Source organism: Cetorhinus maximus, chromosome 3 (genome assembly GCF_964194155.1).
Source record: "Cetorhinus maximus chromosome 3, sCetMax3.hap1.1, whole genome shotgun sequence".
NCBI classification, from domain to species: domain Eukaryota; kingdom Metazoa; phylum Chordata; class Chondrichthyes; order Lamniformes; family Cetorhinidae; genus Cetorhinus; species Cetorhinus maximus.
In genome coordinates this window covers 207431006-207445769 of record NC_135881.1, presented here as the reverse complement: position 1 = coordinate 207445769, position 14764 = coordinate 207431006, and the positions used below count along the sequence as shown (strand labels likewise).

The 14764-nt window shown below is 41.5% G+C and overlaps 1 protein-coding gene across 2 annotated transcripts in view; it reads right to left on the bottom strand.

Annotated features, from left to right (window-relative positions):
• The window catches only part of LOC144679216 (cadherin-12-like), a 245825-nt gene that overhangs the window by 174396 nt on the left and 56665 nt on the right, over nucleotides 1-14764 (bottom strand). For both annotated transcript variants that reach the window (XM_078539654.1, XM_078539655.1), the window contains exon 3: nucleotides 816-1110. In XM_078539654.1, the coding sequence (XP_078395780.1) occupies nucleotides 816-1110 (295 nt within the window). The remainder of the gene's footprint in view (nucleotides 1-815; nucleotides 1111-14764) is intronic.

The following is a 14764-nucleotide window of genomic DNA, read 5'->3' as shown; positions in this document are numbered from 1 at the left end:
GACTCTGTCAACGTATGTTTTACATGCTGCCCTAGTGTATCAGTGGAAAAAAGAATGGAACACAGTTTAGAACAAGCTGCACTTTCACGATGAGGATGTTTCACACTATTGGCAAAGATTAATTTCCCATTCCCATTGTACTTTCACCAACTAAACCACAGGCTAAAATGAAAATTAAAAGTTAAGAAGAAGAAAACTACAATTAAGGAATAGTTTTCAGAACCTTCAGCTGGCTTATGAATTTGCTATTGAAATGGAAACTCAAAGAATGGATAATAGGTCAGAATATCTTCTCAAATTTCACCTCCACTATTTGCAGACTATAACACAACTATTCACTGAAAAAGACATGGGAAGCTTTTAAGAAAACCAACAATTTATATTTTACCTTATCTTCTGTTGGTTTAAAGTCTTTTACTTGTTTACAGCTCCTAAATTCATACTCCTTGATATGAGAACATGGAAGGGGTTGGGCTGATGTTGTTTCTATGACAGAAGTTCCTCTCACTATTATAGCCAATCAGGGTAGACCACTTGGGGAATATTAGTCCAAGAAATCTTCACCCCTTCCTGTGCTTTGAAGATCTTGACCAGGAAAATAACCAAACAGGAGCAACAGTGATTGCATTGATCTCTTTTTGGAAGTCAGTTACTATTGCAGATCACACACATTCGCCACTTTGAACTTTTTAGCTTCCCTGTAGCTATGAGATGGGTAAGTGGAGGCAATAATATGGAAATGGGAATAAAAAAGCAGTAGTAACTTGAGACAATAGTTAAATCTGGTGCCCATAATCACGTTTTGTTCCACTTACCAGCAGGAGACATTTCCGGGACATCAGCAACATAAGGTCCATCCAGAAACCTCGGCTCATTGTCATTAATATCCTGAACCTTAATGATAAACTCGGATTCAGGCTCCACGGGTCTTCTGGTTTCTGTATCTACAGCCTGTGCACGCAAAACATAGTATGACTTTTCTTCGCGATCCAGGCTCTTTATGGCATGAATATCCCCCGTTATCTCATCGATGGTGAAGATCGAGCCAGCTCCTTGGCCTAAGAGAGTATACGTTACAGACCCATCACCGTTGTCCAGGTCAGAATGTAGCTAGGCCAACACATAGAAAGCATAGATTATCGAAAGGGAACTGGTGAAAATCAAACATAGACTCTGAGAAGTGCACCTTACTGAAAAGCATACAATTTAATAGTTTAGACATTCTTAAATTGAGACATATGTTAGATTTTGTGCCTAATGACTATGATTTTGTGGTGAGTGACAATTTTAAAAAAATCTATCTGAGCTTAACAAACTTGTTAGTACAGAACTCGAGTATTGCTGGAAAACGGAGAGGCATGCTGTCAAAGCTTTTTGTCTTGCACTTGGGGCAATCAGGACAGATGCAAGAATACCAAATTTGAAAGGAAACAACAGTTTGTACTGCATGAGGAAAGGGGTGCTGATTGGTGCATCTACTGCCTGTGCAGGCACACCAGCCTTTGGTTGTTTGCAACAGGCAGAGTTCTGACTGCACTCAACCAACCTGTGCTTGCAAAACTCAAAACATGATGTTTGATATGATTTTGTGATTGGACAGCACTTGCTGAACAATTCTGAGTGTGCTAAGAATTACATTAACATCCAATTTAAGATTATCAGTCAGGCTCACAATGTAGCTCTCTTATGCTTGCTAGAATCCACATATATTCATATGCAGGGGCCTGTCCTTTGCAGGCAAAGGGAATATGTCCAGGCATTGCACCTTTTTTGAATTAAGAAAAGCAAGGGGACAATAGCTCCCTGGTGCATTCACCATAGCAATGTCTTGACCAATCAGAGTCAACTTGCCAACCAATCAGCACCCCTTTTCTCATGCGATCTAAATTGTTGTTCCTTTTGAAATTTTCTTGCGTCTGTCCTGAAGAGTGGAAGGTGAAAAGCTTCGGCAACACGTCTCTTTTTTCAGCAATACTGAAATTAACAAGTTCTAAGGAGAACTTCCATGATTGGTGTGTTTAAAAGCAAGCATCACAAACTGTAATAGCAATTTAAACATACAATTAGCTCAACTTTTAATGAAGCAAAATGATTCACAGCACCAGGGTTCTATTATGAGGTGAATGGGCCTATTTTCAAGTCTTAGCATTGCGTTGGAGTAATTTATGAGTGAAACATAGTCTGCCAGCCAACCACATAATTTGCAGCATTTAAAAACAGAACATGCTGGAAAAACTCAGCAGGTCTGGCAGCATCTACGGAGAGAGAAACAGAATTAATGTTTCAAGCCCAATATGACTCTTTATTCCAAAGAGTCATGTTGGACTTGAAGCATTAACTTGGTTTTAAACTCTTATTTTATACTCTACTGCTTTACAGTATAGGTTTTGTTAGCTAACTGCTCCTGGACTTTGATGGTATCTACTATTGTGTTCCTTAATGGCTGTGTCATAGCAAGTATTGTGCTACTCCTTCCATATTGCATCGCCCATGAGGATTTGAGTCTTAAGGGGGGTGAAACCAACTGAGTTGCTGTTGCAAACAGCCAACAAGGACATGACAGGCTAAATTATCTCCTTCTGTGCTGTGACCATTCTATTATTCCATGGGCTAAATATTACGCTTGGTGTGTGGGCCCAAGACGCCCGAGTGTAAAATGACACATGATGACGGTGGGCATGTGCCCCGACATCAACGCGCAGTCTCACGATATTTCGCTCGGTGGGAGCACCCACTGATAATTAAAAGGCCTATTAAGGCCTAGGTTAACAATCTAATTCAATTCAAATTTACGCTGCCTGTCCAGCCTTACGTTTGGCGGGCAGGTGAAAAGGCCAAGCAGCCTTTACACTTTTTAGGAAACCTCATCCTCGAGCAAATAAACATTAAATAAAAACTTTATTTTTGAATTAATAACATGTCCCAGCTCATGTGACAGAGTCACATGAGGGGACATGTTTTATTAAACTTTTATTCTCTTCATTATATTTTTTTTTACACACAGCGCTTCAATCTCCCTGAAGCAGCTCTGTGCCCTCAGGGAGATTGAAGCGCTCTTTCTCGCGCATGCACAAACTGTGCGCTAGGCCCGGCTCTCCCTCCCCTCCCCCACCGCTGGCACAGACAGCGCTCAGTGCTGCCGCTTGCGATCCACGCAGGGCAGGCCTTATTTGGCCCGCCCGCATGAAATCGCAGTGCGGAGCTGATCGCGAGCGATGGCTGGTATCCTGCCCACCCCCGCTTGCCCCCACCGAGCACCCCTGCCAAGGGCAAAATCCTGCCCCATAATTCTAAAATGACCGTCCATAATTGAGATTGACAAGTTACTTTCCTTATTTAATTTCTGCCAAATGAAAGTCTCCCAGTGCAAATGAATTATTTTCCTAACACTTTTGGCCAAAACCCGAGAGTCTAAGAGGAAGCAGATCAATGTTTCAGCTCTAAAGCAGCCCAACCAAAGAGAGAAATTCCAGGTGCAGCTCGGGGCCAATCTGGAAAATCTTCACACATCCAACTTAATTACAGAACAGTGGGATCAAATAAAGCCAACTGTACTAGACTCCCCTGTCCAGACCATTGGCTTCGAGCATCTTCATCACCAGGATTGGTTTGATGAAAACAACGCTGAAATATGTGATCTCCTGGGACAAAAACGAGCAGATTTCATTGTCTGGCAGAACAATCCAAGGTCCCAAGTCAAGAAGGCAGCTTTCCAATAGCTCATGGCTGACACCAAAGATAAATCCAGAACATAAAGGACATGTGGTGGGAAGAGAAAGCTCAAGAGATCCAACAATATGCTGACCACCATGACATGCAAAGCTTTTCTGAAACCACTAGGGCCACCTACGGACCAAGGCCAAATGGACAAAAATGCCCTTTGCTCACAGGATGGTGTTTCTCTTCTCAAGGATGACAAGGCCATCCGTCAATGTTATAAAGAACATTTTCAGCAACTTCTCAATTTGAATCTACAGTGACAGCTGATAGTCTCCAGGCTATTCCCCACTGCCCTGTGATAGAGTCCGTGGGTGAACCACCATCAAGGGAGAGCTGCAATAAGAAATCAAACAGATGAAAACCAACAAAGCCTGTGGCCCGGATGGTATTACAGCTAAGGTCTTCAAAGCTGGCGGACTTTTATTCACATCCACATTCCACGCACTCAACCTACGGATTTACGAGGCAAAAGAACTCCCCTCTCTGCTCCCTCCCACCCCCACCCTACTTCCCTATGTCGCATTCAGGAATACCACAATTGTTAGATAAATCATGTTGTGGATTCCATCAAGATACTTCCCACTTCTCCACAGTGGGGAAGATCCTGACAGACCTTCTTTTGAATTGCCTCCTTCTCATGTCTGAGGAAATCTTCCCATAAACACAGTGAGGCTTTAGGCCATTTTAAAAAAAATTCATTCAAGGGGGAGGGCATCATTGACTGGGCCAGTATTTATTGCCCATCCCTAATTGCCTTTGAGAAGGTGGTGGTGAGCTGCCTTCTTGAACTGCTGCAGTACATGTGGTGTAGGTACACCCACAGTGCTGTTAGGAAGGGAGGTCACCTTCATGATCTTTGTTGCCTGACAAATGCAAGAAAAATACCAAGATCAACATCAGAAACTTTTAATTGCATTCATCAACCTGACCAAAGCATTTGGCCCAGTAAATTGCGAGGCTCTGTGGCTTGTGCTCCAAAGATTTAGATGTTCAAGAATCTTCATCACAATCCTGCAAGTGCTTCATGATGATATGACTGCAACTGTCACGAATGGGGAATCTGAAACAGACACCTTCAAAACCTGGACCGGTGTCAAGCAAGGCTGTGTGATCGCCCCCATACTATTTATAATCTACCTGATGGCAGCTATTTGCCTCATATCTGTCCCCTGGCGGGTGAGGCGGGAAAACCATCCACTAGTCTTCCCACACCAAACTTAATCGGGGTAGAGGTGTGAAGGTCGCAGGGAACCCACTTGCCATCCTCTTGCCTGATTAAATGCCCCCAACACCAAACCTGCCAGGAGGAGGGCATTAAATTCCACCCACATTTTTCCTACTTGATAACTTCAGACCTCCAATATTTTCTTGCACTGCCCAAACCTGAGGTCTTCCTTCACCCCAGCAGAATAATAACCATGACTATTTAACTGCGCCTCTCCGGAGCATGCTGCAACATTTTCCCCTTTTTATGTAGTACAGAAAGTCTCTAACCATTTCTCAAGCTCAGTGTCTCACAGCTCAAGCAAGTTTAGCCTCAGACCTTGGGTCCTGGAGTCTCCAGACATTTCCACATCATACAGGTTCCATTCAATCCTGGTTTCTGGTGACCAGCCTTTGTTAAACGGTCTCAGTAGCTACAGCAAATGAATAATTAGCCAGAGTGGTGAACGCCAATCCAGGACAAATTCTCTCTGTTCACTCTGCTGCTTCCTTATTCTGTTGTTTTCTTGCAGTCCAGAGATCTCCTTGTTGGTACCGTCTCTCTTAAACCCAACTGAGCAGCAAAACCCTCCATTGCCAACGTTGCACAAACATCAACTCATCCAAAACTCAGTTTCCCAAGTTTACTTTGGTACCAAGTCTAGCGCAGCCTGAAGCACACGTTATGTACCAAGAGCTTTTGAATGTATTTTTTTCCAGAGTGAGGCATGTGCTGTAGATTTCACCAGGAGCTAGATCAAATCTGTCCAAATGAATCGAATTTAGACACCTTACTGATATCAGACAGAAAGATTTTCATGACACACCTTGAAGGGACATAAACACAGGTCCCAAGGGCGAGGGCACAATGCTCTAACCTACTGCAGCATTCTACCTGTGCTGATAAATGGCTTGTTTTCAGTTTAAGCAAGGACACATTGTCCTCAAATTGCCTGTCATTTCTTCACAACTCGGAGCGGAAACAGTTCTTTTCCGAAGGTTGAAAGCTCGATTTTTGGCTACTTTAAATCAGCCTTGGAACACTCCGGAGATGATTAAATTTACCTACACCACGAGAGGAAAAAAAAACTGTGCAGCTAAATAATAGCTGAATGCACAATGTTCAGTCTATTTGATAAACAAAATGTGCACTTATGATTATTAATGAGATCTGCTGGAAGAAACAATGAAATAAATTAATTCTGGGATTTTAATAACATTAACCAGATTGTGCCCTTGTCAGCTGCTGCAAACAACAGCAACAGATATTCATGCATGAAAGATTGGCACAACTAAGTTAATAAAGCAGATCTTTGCGTCCTGCAGGGATTTCCATGTCTCGCATTAGAAAGCTTCTAACATTATGCTAGAGTACATTTCAACAGAATTCAAAATTTGGCATCGGGCCTTCGGAATGGCTGTTTTTTGAGCATTTTACATTATCCCTCTCTATAGCCTAGACTTTGAAAAAGGCAATGATGGTCTCCAAATGTCCTGGTCGCACCGAGGCAGAAATTGTTTCCGCATTTAGCTGGCTTCTGTGGCAATAGGCAAAAGTTTCCTTTGGAGCTCATTCACTTTCAGCAGGACGTAATAACCAATGTAAAATGAGTTCGAATGTAGTGCCAGAAATAGAGTGAATAGTGAATGGGCTAGCGTTTGCTGATCTGGCTTTCTCACTTTCACACCCTCTTGTCTCTATCGCCTCTGTTGCTCCTCTTCCTCTTCCATTATTCTGTGAAATAGGGGGATGCCTACTGGGATGGAATCCCAGTTGCTAAATCCTTTCGAATGTGTGGGGTGTGTGGTGGAGAGGGAACATGGGCTGAAACTTTCCAGGAAAATATAAGGCATATATCTCAGTGTCTTTGAGAAACATATTTTGATCATTTATTTGATTTTCTCTTTAACTTACAATATATTTACAGCACAGCAAGAAGTCATTCATCCCAAAAGGTCTATGCTAATATTGATGCTCTACATGAGCTTTCTCCCTCTTTATCTAACCCCATCAACATATCTTTCTAATCTTTTTTCCCCTCGCCTGTGTATCTAACTTCCCCTCAATGCATCAATGCTATTCACCTCAACTATTGCTTGTGACAGTGAGTTCCATGTTCTCATCACTTTCTGCATAAAGAAGGTTCCCCTGGATACCCTGGTGGATTTTCGTTATTTTTTATTGTTGACTATCACATATTTATGGTCCCTTGTTCAGGTCTCACGCACAAGTGGAGACATCTTCTCATCTACACTATAAAACCCTTTCATAATCTTGAAAGTCTCTATCAGGTCACTCCCCAGAGAGCTGTGGCCTCTTCAGTCTTTCCTGATAGGTATAAGCCCTCAGTTCTGGTACTATTCTATTCATTCCTTTTTGCACCTCCTGCGGTGCCTCTATATCATATTTATTCAATGGAAACCAGAACTATGCACAGTGCTCCAAGTATAGCCTAAGCAAGTTTTTATATAGGTTTAACATAACTTCTATACTTTTCAATTCCAGCCTTCTATAAATTAATCTCTGTGCTTAGTTTTTTTTTTTAATGACCTTGTTAACATCGTAACTACTTTTAGTGATTTGTACACCAGGTCCCTGGATTGCTCCCCCCCATTCAAACATGCATTTTCCAAAGTGTGTGAGGCCTCCTCACTATTCTGAGCAAAACACCAAACTTAACTCATGGATTCATGAAAGTTTCCTGCAGCATATGGCACATCTGGGAGGGAAAAAAAAACCTCAGGCTTGAGATCTGAGGTCAATGATCTGCGAACACTGCTCTATTAACAGCCACTAGGAGATGTTTGACCTTTGAGTTTGTATCTTCTCTGTTTGAGGGGAGTGCTTTTGAATGATAACAAGTTCCTGAGCATAAACCTCCAACACACAGCAAAAGCTCGCTGCAACGCTCAGTCTTTGATCGAGTAGCTAACTGTTGCAGTGATTTGATTTAGAATATAGGTATTAAGGAAAACATCATTCTTAACAATCAGAAATGGATGTTGAATTCTTATATCTTTTAGCTGCTGAATTGTCTTTTTTTTATTTTTGCAGGGGATGATGGGACATTAATACCATCTGCATTTCTGACTGGTGTGATAAGTTTATGACAGAGATCTGCCCTTGAATTATATTTCAGTAATACATAATTAATTGCATTCTTATACCAGCAGAATGCAAAATTAATACTAATACGAACATCCGAAAGTGCAACAATAAAACGGCGCTGGGGAACATTAACTTTCCAGAAATGCATTCTGTCACTGATGTACCACTTGATCTTGGCATTGCATTTGATAAATTTTGCTCTTATCATTAATGTGCACATTAATGCTTTTCCATAATATAAGACTCATGATCTATATCCACCATATTTTTATCATGAGCTTTGAATTATTTAGCCAGACTTTAGGGTGAGAGCCAGGAACAGCTGATGTCACATTGGTTGCGAGAGTAATTGCTTTTGAATAGGTGCACATTATCATACTGCTAAAACCGCAGTCTCCAAAATTGATTGCACATTTATAAGATTGTACTGTCAGAAAGCAGATGCAAGATCCAAGAAAGCTGAAAATGTATTTCCCCGAGTTTGTAAATTACAATATGAATAAAATGTTGCATTTTTAATCTTTCAGTGGCGTTTGAAGTTTGCAGAGTTATGCTGCGCATTACTAATAAATAGCACCGAGAGAGAAAGTCAAAATAGAAAGGCAACGCCTTGATTTGCTGTCAACAGTGAGGATTATCTCAAAGGATTGAGATTCCAATTTTTGGCTCATTTTTAATTCCTGAGTAGCTGACCAGCAGTGGGCGCCAGCCAGCCACCAAGCTCCAAAGAGGCCGCTCTCATTTTATTCCCGGAGCCAGGTTATCTAAGGGCCTCGGTGTTGTGTATTCTCCAGTTTGTTTTATATTTGTCTCAGATCAGTGCAGAGATAACATTAGTTTCTAAATGTGTAGTGGGTGTATTGACAGTGTTTTAAAATATCTCAGCAATTACAAGATCACCCATCCTTCCAGCTCAGCTTCTTGGCCTTTCTATTTACATTTGCTCCAAGTTCATATGCAGGCTTAACCATTCGAGCACAGTGAGCATGGATCAGTTACCAGACTCTCATGATCAAATGCAGAACTATTGAACACTGAGGTCTGAATTTTCACACAGACCGAGAGGATCTCTGCTGCAGCCAAAATGGTGCTGGAGGACCAAATCTGGAAGACCCACCCCTGAACCCCACAATTTTTGTGGGGAGGGGAGGGGGCAGGGAATAAGGTTGTGTTCTAATTGTGAATAGTGAACTCATCAATAGACACAACTTTATTTAATCTCAGCATGGGTCCTGAGATCTATCCATGGTGAATAACAAGTGAGTTGGCATGGAGGGTGTAAAGGCAATGGGTGGTGGTTTGGGGCATGGGCTGACATAAGTTGGCACTAAATTGGCATAGGGTCTCTAAAGGACCATGGGGGGGGGTAGAGGGGCATAGGTTGGAATGTAGGGTTTGAGGGGTCATGAGGAGTCTGTGGGGGTGAGATGGTGTGAGGGTGAAAGTGAAGGGCTCTTTTTTGTTTTATTCTTTTTCCATAGCTTTGGCAAAGTGCTGGAGAACCAAGTCTGGCCTTTTGCCCAGTCTGCCTCCCCACCTGACAGCTTCCAAATGCTTTCTGGAGGTGGTGGGCATAACTTCCATTTTCACCCACAACCCTGGACTGAAAATCCAAACTTTTGGGGTGCATTCTCCCAGGTCAGGCTTGTGGAGCTGGGAATTGTCCTGACTCTGCGCTCTTGACCCAGGAGCAAAGATTCAGGCCTAACACTCAGGAATGTCACTTGGTTTCAAAGCTAGTAACAGCTGCAGACTGTGACATGGGAGCAGTGAACGAGGGAACAGAAGTCCTGGGGGAGGTGACACTGGGTTGTAAACAGTCCATAGTTAACATGGTGCATGAAGGCATTCTCCTGCCCCACAAATGATTTCAACTTTACCATTCCAGGGAATGTTAGGAACTGCTCATCCCTATTGTCAATGAACTAGTTCAGAGAGAACATAATGTATATTTTGACCAGTTCTATCCTAAAATGTCACTTGGGGCTGCATGCACCTATCATAGGATTCCAGTCTGTACATTTAAAGGAGCCTAGTGCCTGAAAGAGGTGGATCTTTCAGCCTCTATACAATTTGCAGTGGGACAATTGTCAAGGTTAATGGGACTGTAACAACAACTTGCTTTTATATAGTGCCTTTAGTGCAACAAAACGTTCAACGGCGCTTCACAGAAACATTAATCAGGCAAAATTTCACACTGAGTCCCCTAAGGACACAGAAGGTCAGATGACCAAAAGTTTGGTCAAAGAGGTAGATTTTAAGAAGAATCTTGAATTGAAGGAGTGCAAAGTTCTCAGACTGTTGTCGGACTGGAGGAGGTTTCAGGGATAGAGAGAACAAGACAATTGATGGAATTAAAAGCGTGAGAATTTTATAACTGAGGCATTGCCACACCAGGAGCCCATGTAGGCCAGCAAGGCTGGGGCAATGGGTGAATGGGTCTTGTTGTGAGGTAGGAGACGTGTTTTGGATGAGATCAAGTTTACGAAGGGATGGTAAGTCCCCATTGTGAGGCTGTTTCTGCTCTGTTAATGCCAAATTCAGCAAATTAAACCTGATTCCTCCTTTTTGGTCTCTAGCTAACAGTCTGCAGAGCAAGTCATGAGAATGTCCCTTATTTATCCTTGAGATGTCGTATTCCATTTAGACAGCTAACTAACCAGATGTGGATCAAATAACAGGCTTCATGGAACTCATACCAAAAGCAACACTGATCAGAGAGTAAGTATTCCATTTTTGTGCTCTTAGAATCACTGGGCATGTCAGTAAATATACAGTAATTATCTTTGCTTAATTTTCCCATTGAGGATTGTCATAAATCTTTGACACCACCAATACTCTACAGGCATGACTTTCTCTTGTTGGCATGGCATCCTAACACAGGTGGACACATTTACTTTGGTCCTTATTTCTAACAAATTCATAAACAGGTTCTTTTTGAAAAAAATCTCTGATCTCACTAGTGGCACTAACCTGAGAAAGACTTCCTGCATTTAAAAATGGGGCTGTATATTATTACTAACTGCAATTATCCCCATCAAATAATTCTTCATTTTGATTGCTGATATTTACAGTAAGACATTATGGAGCATATTTGCCAAACATTTCCCACTTCTGAACAATTACTGGCAGGGGAAGTCTATACAAAACTGGTATGACCCCTTGCTCTAGTTTTTTTTTAAAAAAACCTTGGTTTCCTGAATCAAAAAAGTTGAACTCACGATCCCAAATCTTCACCTCGGCAGTGAATGACAAGAGTCTTCTTTACAAGAACTTTGCAAAAAAAAAAACAGATGATAAGCCATGCACACATTGCTTCAGGTAGCATGATTATTACTATACTTTGTGTTAAACTTTGGAGTTGGAAAATTGCCATCAAAGTGTACAAGGTTCTCTCAGCTTGAGCAATTTTAACTTTCTGTGATGGAATAGCACAGTCAGTGTTGAATTAACCGTCTGTTCTAAGGCACTGCCCAAATTTTTAATCCATTGAAGTTAATGGAAAATAAAATTGAACAAGCTGTACAATGGACGGCTAATCAATATTGTCCATGTTAAAATTACACCCCAGTGAATATTAAAGTATTTTTCTTTACTAATGAGAGGAGAGTAAAATAGTCTTGGCAGTACACAGATTGAAACAGCTAACAGTCATGAAGCAGAAAGGGTACTCAGTGCTATCTTTAGTGTGGCTAGCAAATGATTAAGAAATACTTTGATTTTAAATTTCTCATCAAATTCCTATTGTCTTGCCCCTCCACCCCCCTTCCCAATCTTTGTGATCTCCTCCAGCCCTACCACCCTGCAAGATCTCTGCATTCTTCTAATTCTGGCTTCTTGAGCATCCCCGAATTGAATTGCCCCACCAATGGTGGCTGTGCCTTCAGGTGCCGGAGCTCCGGAATTCCCTCCCTTAACCTCTCTACCTCTCTCTCCCTCATTAAGACCAATAATTAAAAGCTACCTCTTTAACCAAGCTTTTGGTCGTCTGCTCACTATCTCCTTATGTGGTTCGATATTGTATTTTATAATGCTCTGTGAAATGTGTTGAGATGTTTAATTTCATTAACGATGCTAGATAAATGCAAGTCATTGTTGTTACTATGACCACAGCAGACAGTTTGCATGCAGCACATTGATTGCTGAAACCAATTTTCTTGCTGGGGTTGGTTGAGGGGAAAATTGCCATTTACCCGGAATATTTCTGCTGTATTGCTGTTGAGGTAAATAACAAATCATTTTAGAGAAAGTACTTTCACTGTAAATAAAGCACACTAGGCAAATATCTACTTTTCTCTTACGTTGTATCTATGCTAATGAAAGAAACAGTGAGCCAGAGTAATGAAATAGATCAGGTCAGTGAGTTCAATGTGGGTGGACAGCTCAGAATTACGTGACCATATTATGATCAGGTTTAATGCTCAGATACCAGGGAAAAGAGTTGAGTACAGAAAAAAAGGCATCAGATTGGACTGGGGCAGGCTTTAGCAAGATGAGGACTGGACTGGAAAGAGAAATGATATAGCAAAGTGCATTGTTGACTCACCTGTGACCAGCACCAGTTGCATCTACCAACCAATTTTGAGAAGCTAAACAAAAGGCATGAGGTGCTGCATTTGGATATATATTAACTCGATTTTAAAATTTCCACCCTTGTTTTCAAAGCCCTCCATGGCGCTCACCCATCCCTGTCTCTGTAACTTCCTCCAGCCACACAACCCTCCAAGATCTCTGTGCCCATCTAATTCTGGTTTCCTGACTCTCCCAATTTTAATTGATCTACCATTGGCGGCCATGCTTTCAGCTGCCTGGATCCAAAGCCCTGGAATTTCCATCCATAACCTCTCAACTTCTCTCTCCCTGTCTAAGATGTTCCTTAAAACCTACCTCTTTGACCAAACCTTTAGTCGTCTGAGCTAATATCTCCTTACATGGTTTGGTGTCAAATTTTGTTTGCTAACTCTCCTGTGAAGTCGCATGGGTTGTTTTACTATGTTAAGCAGGGAGATGCTGTATAGACAGAAGCTGTGGTTATGTTTAAGGGGACTTGCAAGGACAAATTCTTTGAATTTGTGCTCTCAGAACTTAGCTGCACCTCCTGGGAGTTCAGGCACAGAGCTCAGCTGAGATAGTCAGATTTCTGACTGACTGCTCAAATTTATGGTAAATGTGCTCCTGACAGGCGAGCTAGGTGCTGGGAGTGTGATTTCATAAAAGCGAACCCGCATTTTGCAAAGGTCAGAAAATAAATCCAAAAGGCATCATCAATTATTTTACATCAGCGTTTATTGTCATTGGGACTATGAAAATAAAACTATAAAATGTAATTTGTTTTTGTTGTGGTGAGAATATGCCATGAAAATTATAACAATGATTCCCAACCATGACTAATAATAACCGAAAAAGGTCAAGTCCTTGGAGTTAAACAATGCGATGCAAACATGAGAATAGTGACACGTTTGTGTCAGAATCCTTCCCTGTCTTAACAGAAATGTTAACCCACTTGCGTGGCGGAGGAAGGAAATGGTTTCTCATTAACAACTGCCACAGAACTATCCAATTTTCATCGGAATACACTTGACCTGGTGTTTCTCGTGTTTCTGGTGCCAGGATTGGCTGTATTTTTGCCTGAATGATAATCCAGCCTGTTAGGGAAACTGCCCCATTTCCATTTCCATTTCCATTTCCATAGAAATTGGGTTTTGAAAAATAAAATGAGGCCCCAAGGATTGCTGTATCGCTGTTAATTCTTTTTCATCCTTCGCCATATCATTGCTTGAGGCTTTCATTTATAGATAACTCTTCAAAAGATGGGTTAAACATAGTGGGAATAATTTTCCCAAGTACTGGCAATATGTGCTCAAAGATTACCTCCAGGTGCTTGCATAAGTCTGTGGAAGCAATGTTGATAAGGGCTAGGCAATCATGTTGCGTTCTTAATAATAGCTAACCTCTGCGAATGAAAGGTGAGCATACTCTTGCCTCCAAAGAATCAAAACGTGGGTGTATGTGAGTGTATGTGGTATACCTGAGTCTGCTATCTGTTACACACCTGGCTAGAATTCTGGAAATAAAACGGAAGATTCTGCCAAAGCCCAGCTGCTCAGTCCCTGTAGCAATTGTGGTTTTATTTAGTATGTAATGTATCTTCAAGAATAATACTTGTTAAGGAAGATCACATGATCTGTAGTAACCAGTAGAAGTGTAGTGCAGGCTACCTCAGCAGTCAGCGTAGAGATAGAGTTGGAGTTGAAAGCACATGTGTAGTTGCTGCTGAGTATATTGTAAATAAACTTAATGTTTCCACCCAAGATGCATCTGCAGATCAGCTCTATCATTAATAGTACAACTCAGCTACCCTACGACAAACTGGCAATGAGGATAAAACAGGATTAAACAGAATAAATCAAGTTAGAAAGAAATCAACGCTGTATCTCATCCAGTGATGTTAAGTAGCAAGCTCCATTAGAATTAAATAAGTTATCCCCTCTCAAAAATGCCACAATTTGGGAGAATTGATCCTTTTAAACCAGCCACAGACAATTGGTCTCAATATGTAGAATGCCTCACATTGCTTTTTCAAGCGAACGAGATTACGGGCAAAGAGAAGAGACGAGCGATCCTCTTGATTACTTGTGGGAGCAAAACCTAGAGTCTGATTTGGAGTTTGATGGCACCCAGTGCCCCCAGATTCAAAAAATTTTGATAAATTGGTGGACATTGTGAAGGGTC